Below are 12,679 nucleotides of genomic sequence, written 5' to 3'. Positions count from 1 at the left end.
TCTCCAACTTTAATCACAGTGGAAGCAAGTCCAGATTTGTTAACGATAGGTATACCTTCTCTTCATTAGGCTCTACGAAAAACTCGGCAGCTTGCCTTGCCAACTGAAAAGCGAAGATGAAATCTGCCAAGACGTCAATCTGAGCATTTTCTCCTGAAACAATAACCAAGAGAGACATGGAGAAGTTAAAGATCTCCGCTTTGAAACCGTTTTTTTTTTTTTTTTTTTTGTAGTGGGGGCTGAGGTATCAAAGTGTGGAAGAATAAAACTTTTGGTCCACACAAGCATCTCTCTCTCTCTCTCTCTCTCTCTCTCTCTCTCTCTCTCTCCCCTTTTCTCTCTCTCTCCCCTTTTCTCTCTCTCTCTCTCCGTATAATGTATGTATTGTGTTGAGATTCTCTGATTCACGAAGAGGGTCTGTCTCATGGCTGGGTTGCATTATCACGACACGTTCCAACTATATAACAAGTACGATAGGTTTTGTTGCTCATACCAATTCTTAATTTATATACCAAATAAATACACAACGATACAAGTATTTAATTCTTATGACTGGTTATAGTAATGGCCAACTTAAAGATGCACACTTTTATCTCTTTTTTTCATAACATTGTCGTATAGCGAAGTTGATATTTGATATATACATAAAAGTTTTCAATGAAACTTCTAATAACATTTCATTATCGTCTGAAATTAGTAATTGTATATTATAGTTTATATGATTTTTTTGTTAAATAATCACGGAATAATGTTATATTTGGGGGTTTACGAGGTGCAGGGCATATTATTATTTCCTGTACACTGATAATACTTCAGTTTACCTTTTTCATATTGGAACAATTCCCAACCTTATGACTAATTCATATTAAACTTTGGACCAATCAATTTTATTTTTATTATCCCCAAGCTCCTATACCGTGCTCTTGTCGTCCTTCCACGTGATGATTTATTTCCTTCATTGGCTTTAGTGGCCGACGGAAATTAATAAAAAAAAATGTAATATATCAGAATTTAATGTATTGGGTTTGCCGAAAAATATGATTTTTTTTTAATAAATGGAAGTTATTATCACAATTATTGAGTTAAATGTAATAACTATTTTCTTAGTTTTCTGACTTTTGAACACCATATACTAAAATCCATTTTAAAAAAATATTCATAGTTGGATTCAATATCTCCTCGAAAGGCTTTAAACCCATGTTCGGCCCGTTGAAATAGGATTGGACATATAGGCCTTTATATACACACTTGTATTTGTGGGCCGGTTGAGATATCGGGCTAATCACACTGCGCTTTTAACTATAATAATATTGGTAATTTATTATACGTATGGCCACGCGTAGTTGTAAATGGGCATCTAATTAATGGTGTACCCGTGCTCTATTCATTCAATCAAAGAAACCCCAAGCAAACTAAGGTTTTGGAATATATAATTTAAATAAAATATAATTGGGAAAACATCAAGAAACTGATTCCCCAAGACAAGTAATTGTAAAAAAAATGTAAAGTAAACAATAAAAACCGATTTTGTTAATGAAATTGATTTGTATAGTAAAGAAAATAGCATATTAACATTTCAGAATAAAATTTAATGTACATATAATCGATTTATGTCAAATTGTAAAGTACATATAATTGATTTATGTATTTTTTTTTAATAAGGCACAAGTGTGAGAAAAAAAAAAAGTAAAGTTGTAATTTTTGCTTGTAAAAATATGTTTAAACGGAAACAAATGGAAATTGCACGGAAAAAGGTACATTAAAAAGTAAAAAAAAAAACGTTTTTCGGAAATAAAAAAACGGAGAAGAACAGTGAACGGGACGAAAAAGTAAATTAGAAAAATACCTAAAATAACAGAAATGTAAAATTTTTAAAAATGGAAAAGGGTAAAGAGTTATATATATATAAGAGGGTGGAATTTGAAGTTAAACATTTATTCACAAGAGAAAGAAATAACAATAGATAAAAAGCTTATTGGCAAAGGAAAAAAAATGTCATCGTCGAGAAGTAGAGCGGAGAAGAACATGAGTTCATATCTGAATGACGTGCGGAACGATGACGGAGGGGTGACGATGGGGTTTCTCAGCCACGAGGCCGTAATAACGACGGTGGTCGAGGACGAGACGACAACGACGACAGGGTTCGAGATCGAGTATGAGACAGCCATGAGGCTCATTTCCAAGTTACCTGTCGGAATGGGCAGGGAGCGTCCGTTCAAGGTCTACGACCTCAAGACCGACCGGAAGCACGACGTCAAGCTTATATTGAACACGAGAAACAGATACATCGTCGACTGGCACATGGTTGGTAGCAGCCCCGGGCAGAAGATCAGATTCGATTTCCATTACGGCCACGACGACGACCCTCGCATCGGATTGTTCTTTGCGCACACTAGATACTAACTCGATCATGCAAGACAATCGTATCATGTTACCTTGTTTAAACTACTTATGTTTCTATTTATTTTGTCACGTGTTTTTTGTTGTTGTTGTTGCTTATTTAGATTGAGAGTTGTGGATGTTTAGCTTCTCGATGTCTAATCACAGTTTTAAATTAATCTAAATTCTAATATCTTTTTGTTTTCCCTTATCTATTGTTTTCTGTGTGAGATGACTATGTTGTTCCATAACAAGATGGCATATATATATATATATATATAATTCAATTACAATACAATGTAAGTGAATCAAACACAGAATCTATTAATAGAGAACATATATATATACATTGCAGATTTTGCAGATTGTAGCGAGAAAATCATTCAAATATACCAAACCTGTCGCAGCAATTTCACCGATACATTAAAAAAATAATAATTTTTTTTTTCAATTCTATACCATTTTTTCGTTCAAAAAGTCCGAAATAATTTTTCTTTCATATTTTTACGACTTTATTACGACTATTATATAACTAGTATACGACTAAAAAAAGAAGTATTTATAATCGTATAACAACTAAAAATCTTATAAACAATAAGATTTATTTTTTGCCACCTCATTTAGAATCAATTGAAACTGTATTTAGAATCAATTACAACAGTATTTAGAATTAATTACGACTTTGTAATTATAATTACACGGTTTTATTAAAGGTAATATAATATTTTCGAAAAAAAAATTAATGTGTTATATTTTTTGCGGTGTATCCGATAAATTCGTGCGACACTTTTGGTATAGTTGAGTTATTTGCCCGATTGTAGCAAATATTGCATCTGATGAAGCAACTGAAGCAGAAAGACAGAGTAGACCTTCCTCTTCGTTAGACAAACACACACTTCGGGCACTCCCATCCTTCGATGAATATTAATTCTGCAGAAATAACCAAGTGATGGATGATTATACATATACGTGTATGTATCTCCTTTCCCCTAATGCACAGATTACAGGCAGAGGAACGAATTGTTACCGGTTCGAGGGAAGTCTCTGCTACTGCCGATTTTCTGATCGAACAAGTCTTAGCCTCCATTAGCCTCCACATGTACCACGACCCGACAGACCTGTACGGACGCCATTTCTCGCAGAGTTGCTCCATCTGCAACGGACCCGGAAGCTCTTTCAACCCGTACAGATCTTTCACGCCTTTCCTCACTCCCAGATCTCCGACTGGCAAAACATCAGGCCGATGCAGCGAGAATATCATGAACATGTGTACCGACCAAACTCCTATCCCTTTCACCACCGTCAATCGATTGATCAGCTCTTCGTCGCTCATCTCCAGTATCAACGCGTCGGAGAGCACGCCGTTTATGTATTTCTCGGCGAGGTCGTGGAGGTAGCTCGCTTTCCGGCCGGAGACGCCGATCTGACGCAGCTGCGCGGTGGAGAGCGAGAGTACGGCGGAGGGGTCGACGCCTACTTCTCCGCCGTCGAATAGAGAGAGAAACCGATCGTAGATGCATTTCGCGGCCCTGATGGCGAGTTGCTGGTAGATAATGGACCTTGCGAGGGAAAGAAATGGCCGACTGCTAGAACCGAACACCGGCGGTTTGTGCGCGCCGATCACGGTCGCGATAAGTGGATCCGAGGACTGGAGATGGCGCAGAGCGAGATCGATCGACGATTGGGACGAGAGAGGGTACGCCCTGGTTTTCAGCGACGAATCAACGGGAACAGACGAAACCTTCCGGATTTTGCGGGATCGAAACGTGATTCCGGAAGAAGGACGGGGAACACCCGAAACCTTGAGATCAGAGGCGGTGATCGTGGGCTCGGAAGACGGCGAGGACGGAGGTTTAATGGCGACGGCTAGGGTTTTACGGAGGGACATCGTGACGGAGCAGGTGGCTCGGTCGTGGAACTGGAAACTGTGAAGGCGTAGCGCGGAAAGTGAACAACCTTCGATGTATACACGTCAGGGGGGTCTGGGCTAAAATTCTCTCTCGGCCCATTCCAAGTCCGTTTCACAATGTTTTTCCATATACGGGCCTTTGATAATGTTCCTTAACCCATTCTTAGGCCCAATGCCATCGATAATTAGCAACTGATTTTTAAAATTTTAAAACTGCAAAAATGGACCGTTAGTCTATAACTATAAGTCCTGTTTTTGGTTGATAGTCTATAACTTACTTATAAACAAAAAATCCCACGAGTTAACATCATTATCAAAGAATTTATAATCCACTCACTTGATAGTCTGTAACTATAAGTCCTGTTTTTGGTTGAAATGTCATAAGTTTTATTGTGGGCTAATAATTGAATTTGTTTTTCACGGTGCAAAACAAAAAATGATTTAAAAAAATTGGAAATTAGTACAACCATTTCAGACCCGGTTCAGTAAAATAATGAATTGCGAAAACATGAACATAAAATATACAAAAAATAAAATATTCGGGTATAGGCATATTGACAAGAGGAAAAGGTCAAGAAGGGGGAGGAGAAACGGACAAATTGACGGTCAAAAAAACGAGACAGGTTAGGGGTAATAAGGACAAAGATAAGTTCATTAAATCACTACAATGCTCTGTTCCAAACTGAAACAGCACAGTGCCCAGACAATGGCAAACCCACTTTGGTACGATCAGAATCTAACCCCTCGATTGGACGATCAGATTTCATCTTTGTGTATACAGCAACCCTCTCCAAATTTAAAAAATAACATTATATATATATATATATATATATTTAAAAAAAAAAAGTCGCAGTTGTGAAATTCAGGGACTCAGATGGAACTGAAACTTCTTCGTTCTAAGAAAACTATATACATTAAAAGAGTTAAATCCTATGTCTATATTTTTGGTCTGCCCTCTTTTCATGTACAAACCTTTTTAGTTCTAGGCCTCCTCGGCTTCTACACTGTATATAATATTTTGTTATATAATAATTATATGGTATGAATTTACCAAAAAAAATATATTATTTTATGGTATGAAATTTTCATACATATTCACATATTTCACTTGTGAATCTATCTCTCTCTCTCTCTATATATATATATTGGTTAAGAATCTAAATTTATATCAAGCATGGAATTACTAACAACTATAAAACATGCGATTGATGGGGGAAAAAATACAACTCAGAGATTAATATTTTAGACGTTCGGAAAACAGTTTTTTGAATGTTTCTGTTTAGACGTATATTTTTATTTACTTTTACGAATACAAATAACTTGCCGATGTAAATTTGCAAGTGAAAAATATGCCATTAATTTCTATGGTGTACCAAATGTGCTTCTTGCCAGTTCTTATGGTTGTTATTATTTATTTTTTAAAAATTATCATATTGATGGATGTTGCATAAGTATCGAAGTCTATACGTATTTAAAGAAATATCGGTTGTCAAAATAAGCTGTTTTTTTTATAAGATTTTTGCATACGCATATAATTAATTACAAAGTAATTATACTTCCTCGGTTTAGTTTTAAATAAAAAAACTATAGTAAAACGTCATATAAAATTAAACCGACGTAGTATCAACTTATCAGTTTTTCACAACAGATAATAAATATTATAGTCTATAGACAAGGAAAGCAAAGGGTTGCAGAGGGAGATCGCCTTAAATAAGTTTTATTTGATTGAATTAAAATATTGTGACTTATAAACAAGTTTATATATATATATATATCAGTTTAAATCAAATATTATCATTTAATTCTACGTGTTTGGATATTTTATTCCCTTTCATCAATAAGAGTTAAACAAAAAGCAACCACGACGATTTTTTTTAAATGCACAAAAAAAGAGGAAGAAAGAATTAGATTAATATGTTAATTCAATTTCGATATAAAAATAAAATTAAAACAGGAAAAATGAAAAAGTTTGACGTGTAAATATAAATATGATTTAAATTTGACCAAAGGAGATTTCATAGATGGACCATAAGTTAGACCGTCACTATCACTCAAACATCATCAACATCGCAATCTCGATATACACTTCTTCTTCTTCTTTTGCCCTTTTTCGTTGGTTCTATTGATTAATAAACCACATGGAAACACAGCTTTTTATCAGCCGTTTTTCATCTGGTGAAGTCATGGACGAGGCTACCAGCCCTGTCCGCCACGTTGAGCCTCCAGGAGAGGAAGGGCGCGGCGTCGGAGTCACGGTGGTGGTAGTCGCCGGCGACGTCGTCGATGAACCTTATCTCGTTGGCATTCTGGTAACAAGGCAACCTCTGCGACGGCGAGTGGTGAACCCACGATCCATTCCCCGTGGCATTATGGTAATTATAACTGGGGCAGTGGTCGGCCGCAACGGGTGCGGATCCGCCGTTCACCGCCGTCGACCTTCTCTCTTCCTTCTTGAAACGAATCCCACACGCATTGCATAGGGACTGCCAAAAGCAACCATCACCATTATTACTATACCACTTAACCTCCACTTCTACACACATATATATAAGATATATATATATATATATACGCAAATTAATAAACGAAATAGAAAAATATAACGCAGAAAAAATGCGTAAAGAAGAAACAGAATGACTACGCATATACGAAATATGCTGAAATTCTAGGTTTGGCTTCTTGATGATCAGAAAAAAGAACGTACTAACGTATTTATCAAGTATCTTGGACATTTTTCTGTAAAATAAAGGAAAAAAATATTAAGGAAAAAAAAGGAATAATAATAACCTTGGGGCCTCTAGGACCATTTCTCCAGAGAGGAGTGGAGGTGGTGTCGCAGTTGGCACAGCGGCGAGCGAGGAGAGGATCGCCTCCCACGCCTCCTCCACCTCCGCCGCCGCGGCTGAACTTGCCCGAGTTGGAAGTGGAAAACGCGGGGACGTCAAACGACGCCGTTTTGGAGGAGTGTTTAGAATGAAGCAAGTCCCAGAAGTTGGACATGCAAGAGGACCCTCCGGAGGAAGTGGAGCGTCTTCGCTTCTCGTCCTCCTCGCAGAGGCGCGTCGACGGAGTTCCGAGAGAGAGCGTGCAGTCCACGCTCGACGACGAGTAATAGTCGCCACAGTTGCTATCGTTGTTGTTGTTGTTCTCGAAAACGCCGCCGTTTTGCGCCGATGAGAACATCATCGAGAACGAGCCGACGTTGTTCCCGTAGCAGCAGCTTTGGCCTTGGTGATGGAACATCCCGCAAGAATGACAGTATTGCCCCTGCGTTGAGCTATTGTATCTCTGCATCATCTCTCTCTCTCTCTCTTAAACCCTAAATTTTAGAAGTTTGAAATAAATGTTTTGGAAGGTTATGTGAGAGGTGGTGAAAATGGCGAAATAAGGGTCAGCAGTGGCAGGTTCAACTTGGGGGTGGATTGCGAATGGAGAGAAGGGACTCACCCCTATATATAGATCTTCAGGAATGTGTATACGCACATATACGCACGTATATTGTAAATAAATAATAATAATATTATTAGTATGTGGGGGCAGCTTTTCACAACCTCAAATGATGATACTATATACTAAGCTCTCAAATGTTTGCTGTAGTATTTATGTGATGTTTATAATATATATATATATATATATATATGGTATGCTGAAATACACATTCTGAACTATTTCAGTCGACCGTGGAGAAATGTAACAAGTTAACAACGCCTATTCGCAAAAAAAATCTGAAATTCTGTGATATTTTTTCTTTCAATTTTTTCATATCCCGTGATATTTATCTTGTCATATATACATTGGACAGTCAATGGCTGTGCCAGTAAGTGGTATGATTTTATTGAATGTGTGAGATAGAATTGAGATGAATAAATTTTGTACTTGGGTTATAAAACTCTTTTTTTTTTCCTAAGATGTCCAGAACCGTTATTTCCATATTGTTCAATGCATGACGTACACATATCTATATGCTATACGACATATTAAAATTACCTCAACGGTAGGCTGGATAGTGACGCGGTGAACTCGACTTCCCGTGTTCATCAATGTTACCTAGCTAATTCATATTTTCTGATTAAAAAGCGTGTTTAATTAATACCCATATATATATATATATACATACATATATGTGTGTGTATGAACCTTAACCTTACCTGTAAGGTCCTAGGTTTTTTTTCATATGTTATACAGACACTAATGATATTACATGTATAACTGGAGATTGGAAATAAAACAAATGAAATGAAGGATTAAAATAAACAATTAAACTTTAAAGAAGAAAAGGGGAAGAGAGAGGTGATGCATCAGGGGTGGTCAAAAGAGAGCCCACGTGACAAGGGGGGGAGTTTCATCAGAAGGATCTGCCAATCTCCGATCACGAGAACACTGCCTCTGTCTCTTTCCGTATCTCTGCTCCTTCCTCCTCTCCCCACGCGCCTCCACTCCCCGGCGCGTGCAGTCTCTCTATCATCATCTCCTCCATCGCATCACACGTTCGTCTATATCTGTGTTCTTGTTCAATGCTCATGTGATCACACCACATCATTTGCCATACATGGCAAGTACCATTCATTTCTTCTGCGTTTTCTGGTGGCCATAATGTTGGATCATCATCAATGCCATTTCTCTCTCTTGTTATTTCAATTGAGGTATCTGAAATAATTGTTACGGATATATGTGTGAATGAATTGGAAGGCAAATGGCGTTATGAAAAATACATGAACACTAGAATTAGTAAAAAAACAACAACTATGGGCATGTTGATTCATAATCCCATGCATGTGTTTTTAATTAATGGATAAGATATGAAAATTGTCTCGATTCATATATAGTGTCGTGTCGTAGAACGTAAAGTCTCACGCTAAACAATCATGGCGACGATAGGTCGAGAATCGAAACCCCATGAGTATCTAATTCTGTCGTGTTGTTTTTAACAAGGGCATGGAAGGAAGTTAGGGCTATAATGAGAAGAATATCCACGAGATTTTGTAGGGGTTAGAGTTACAAGGAAAATATTGCATGAAAAGAAAGCAAACGGACAGGGAAGAAACCAAAAGATAAAGGCGAAATCCCTCTATTGAAGCGAAGAACCCTATAGACAATCATCAAAGCAACACCCATTATCTAAATATACATATACATATACATATGTATATGATATCTTCTTTCGCTTTTTCTCTTCTTTCTTGGCTCAACGAGATAGAGAGATTCTGGTCTTGAATCTTGATGGGTCAAAGATGGACACTCTAAAAAGGAAAGGTCAAAGAACTAATAATACTCCCCATAAAAAACGATCTTGAACTAGAGAAAAGAAAAAGTTATTGGGCCCACCCATAAAAATCATCATACCAAATACCACATGTAAATTTTCCCAACTCTTCCATTTTTTTTTATGCTATTATATGATCAAAAGTACATGTGCAATGACGTATAAAAAACATCGGAACAGTTTCCATTTTATAAACAACACAATTGTTCTCGAGGTAAATTTATAACTTTCGGATGATTTCTTTGTCGCAAATTCGCAATAATCGTGTTTTGATCATTTTTTATATTAATTTTCCCAATTAATGCCCTTAACAAGGATGTCAGCAAATATATATTCCTGAATCTCCGAGTGTTTTGGGTCATTATCACCGGAAAGAGAAGAAGTATACTGATATTTGTTTTTTTTTTGTTGAATTATACTGATATTTGTTCGCTATGAAGTTGCGATACATGCAGCGCAGGTACATGAGAAATTCGATTATAAAAAAAAAATCGTTACGTATTTTTTATATAATTGTGGGAGGGGATGATTCTTTGATAGTGTTAGGAGATTTTTTTTTTGTTAATACCACACCAAAGTGTTACAAAAGACTGAAGAATAATAAAATTAAAGAAGCGAGAATCAGATCGTCTTGAGATTGCCGAACCACCAAGTTCGACTAACCGGACGACGACCACTTTCCAAAAGATGCTGTCTCTGTTAAATTATAGTAACATATATATATATATATGTAATACCATATGTATTATTGAGTGTATTAATACATAACATATAGTATTTTAACAAAAAAAAAAACTTATAGTATTATTTAGTGCTTCGTTAAACACGAAACATAAACAGCTGCGATTAGTCCGAGACCTACATGCAGCTGCTAAGCTGTCCCCTCACGCGACCCGAGCACCCGTGACCCTTACGCTCATCTTCAACGCCTGCGCGTATCTACAACGCGCCGGATAAGCGCGTGTTTTCTATTACCTACAATTAAATGGTAACGTACCAAGATGTTCCTTCTTTTTTCTTCGTTTTTTTTTTAAATTGTACTCTACGATCTGCTTTATAAGGAGAACTGATTACTGCTACAGTCTTCAAATTGGAATGCAATGAAGATTTTCCCAAACAAAAACTGTTCAAGTTCAGCAAGTTTGCAGATGACTTTTTGTAATGATAATAACTGTTTGGGTTTATAAATATAAATAAAAACACTGTCAAACAGATTTATCGTATGTGTTTATAAAAATATAAACAATTTGTCTATTTGGGTAGTTTTAACATAAACAATGTGATTTATATTGCAATTCGACAATTTCTTTAATAAAACAGACCAAAAAATGAAAAGATTGGAAATGATCATTTGGGTGGTTTTCGTGGAACGGAACGGCTGTAAGTTATAACCCCAAAAAAAGGCATCCTAGTTTGAATACGCGAGCAAGAAAACTACACGGTGTTTGATGGTGATGCAAATGATGATGATGTTGGCTCGTTGGATTCGGTGGGGCCCAACGCTTCGCGAGTTCCGAGGAAAAAGGAAGAGAGATCGGATTTTTGACGAATAGATTAATCATTAACCCGTTTGTCGCTAATCAGGGTGCCACGTGGATACAGCAGGGCGAGTTAATTCTCCGCATGCATGGATGCAACGCAAATGCATGAGGAAAAAAAATGGTAAGTAGGTTATTAGATTGATTTAATGGTACATTAAATTTTATATTCGCTTAGTAAATAATACAATAAATTGCTTGTTGGTTTAGGAATCGTGTTGGATACATCAATAAACAATGAGACATTCCTCAAAAGTTACAAAACACAACTGGAATGTCCCTCCCCTTTTGAAGGATTTAAGCTTTCTCTTTTTTATTCTTTTTGTATGGTTTGCGGTCGAACGAAAGCATCATATATATATATATATATGTGTGTGTGTATATATATATGCATACATGTTCTTTGTGTATGATAAATTAATTTATATATGGAATCTCAAAATACTCCCGGATATGGATAGTTGTAAAAAATTGTATCTATCATGTGACTACCTAATACCTATATATATCTTGGTTTCCATAGATGATCCGAACATATGAAATGTAAATATTTAGATGCATTTAGCCCCCAAAATTTATAGGTTTAGTATTAAAGTAATTAGTATTTGAGTTTTTTTTCTCTAGAAAAGTCTTTAAAATTATGAGAAATTAAAACGTGGAGGCTAGCTTTTTCTACCATAAGAGAGACCCGTGAATGAACAAATGTGGTTGGGACATTATAGCCCATGTGGTTAATTATATCGAATGAATGATTAAATTAAATATTAATAGGAAGTGTGGTGAGTACAAATTAGCAGCTGTCATACGGAAGACCGGTTAACCCTGTCTGTCTTCTCATGTTGTCCCCTCTAAAAGTGTCTCTTCCCATTCCTCAGAGACAATATGAATCCATCCACCGCCCCCTTTTTCGAAAATGAAATAAATAAATATATATATATATCAAAGATATAACTCTAGAACATCAAATATTTTTAAGATAACCCCCTAATTATTCTACTGATTCGTTATTAATGTATCTTATGGTGATAACCGAGCATTTACATGCCTTTATTCATTGGTCACATCGTGAAGAACCAACTTTAAAATGTTGGTGGGGTAATATCAATATCTTCTGAAAAGAGGAATGAAGTCTGGGAATGTATTTGGGAGTGGTCCAATGTTTGCGAAAAGGGCAAAAGTGGAAAAAGAAAAATATTCGACCAACCCCAAGATTGGGAGTGGTTTCATCCTCAAAAGGGTTTAGGTCCATAGTGCTCTTTGCTTGACCACTTCTCGTTGGGCACAATTATACATTGGGTTTGTTGTGCCACCTTTACCAAACAAGTTCCTCTTTTTTTTTTTTAATTTCCATTTTCCCAATTCGTTACTTCTCTATTCCACTTTGAATCTTCCATCACCTATGTATATGTTCTTTTGTATTCGACACATTTTCATACTTTTTTCTTGTTTTATAGTCTAACATTCTGAATATATGTATGTATATATGTGAATATAAATTAAAGCGCAAATGAGAATCAGGATAAGACATAACAAAGTTGAGAGGGAGGGGGACCAAGGCCAGGTATGGTATTGGAAATGCAAGGGAAAGAA

The 12,679-nt window shown here is 36.4% G+C and overlaps 2 protein-coding genes and 1 long non-coding RNA gene across 3 annotated transcripts; all 3 read right to left on the bottom strand.

Moving 5' to 3' along the window:
• Window positions 1-3,053: 3,053 nt before the first annotated feature.
• On the bottom strand, window positions 3,054-4,303 carry LOC104821288 (DNA-3-methyladenine glycosylase 1). Its single transcript, XM_010552103.1, has 2 exons — window positions 3,407-4,303; window positions 3,054-3,309 (listed from the first exon to the last, which is right to left on the bottom strand). The coding sequence occupies exons 1-2, from the start codon at window positions 4,265-4,267 to the stop codon at window positions 3,304-3,306; spliced, it is 867 nt and encodes a 288-aa protein (XP_010550405.1). The 5' UTR covers window positions 4,268-4,303; the 3' UTR covers window positions 3,054-3,303.
• Window positions 4,304-6,228: 1,925 nt separating this feature from the next.
• LOC104821289 (GATA transcription factor 18) lies at window positions 6,229-7,698 on the bottom strand. Its single transcript, XM_010552104.2, has 2 exons — window positions 7,076-7,698; window positions 6,229-6,771 (listed from the first exon to the last, which is right to left on the bottom strand). Exons 1-2 carry the CDS (start codon window positions 7,583-7,585, stop codon window positions 6,457-6,459), a joined length of 825 nt encoding a protein of 274 aa, XP_010550406.1. The 5' UTR covers window positions 7,586-7,698; the 3' UTR covers window positions 6,229-6,456.
• Window positions 7,699-11,884: 4,186 nt separating this feature from the next.
• On the bottom strand, window positions 11,885-12,678 carry LOC109116997. The gene is made up of 2 exons (XR_002024508.1): window positions 12,616-12,678; window positions 11,885-12,082 (listed from the first exon to the last, which is right to left on the bottom strand). It is a non-coding gene; the product is annotated as an uncharacterized LOC109116997 (long non-coding RNA).
• Between the last annotated feature and the right edge of the window lies 1 nt (window position 12,679).

Source organism: Tarenaya hassleriana, unplaced genomic scaffold, assembly GCF_000463585.1.
Source record: "Tarenaya hassleriana unplaced genomic scaffold, ASM46358v1 Cleome33, whole genome shotgun sequence".
NCBI lineage: Eukaryota > Viridiplantae > Streptophyta > Magnoliopsida > Brassicales > Cleomaceae > Tarenaya > Tarenaya hassleriana.
Note: the sequence above shows the minus strand (reverse complement) of the source record. Positions and strands in the feature narration are given on the sequence as shown.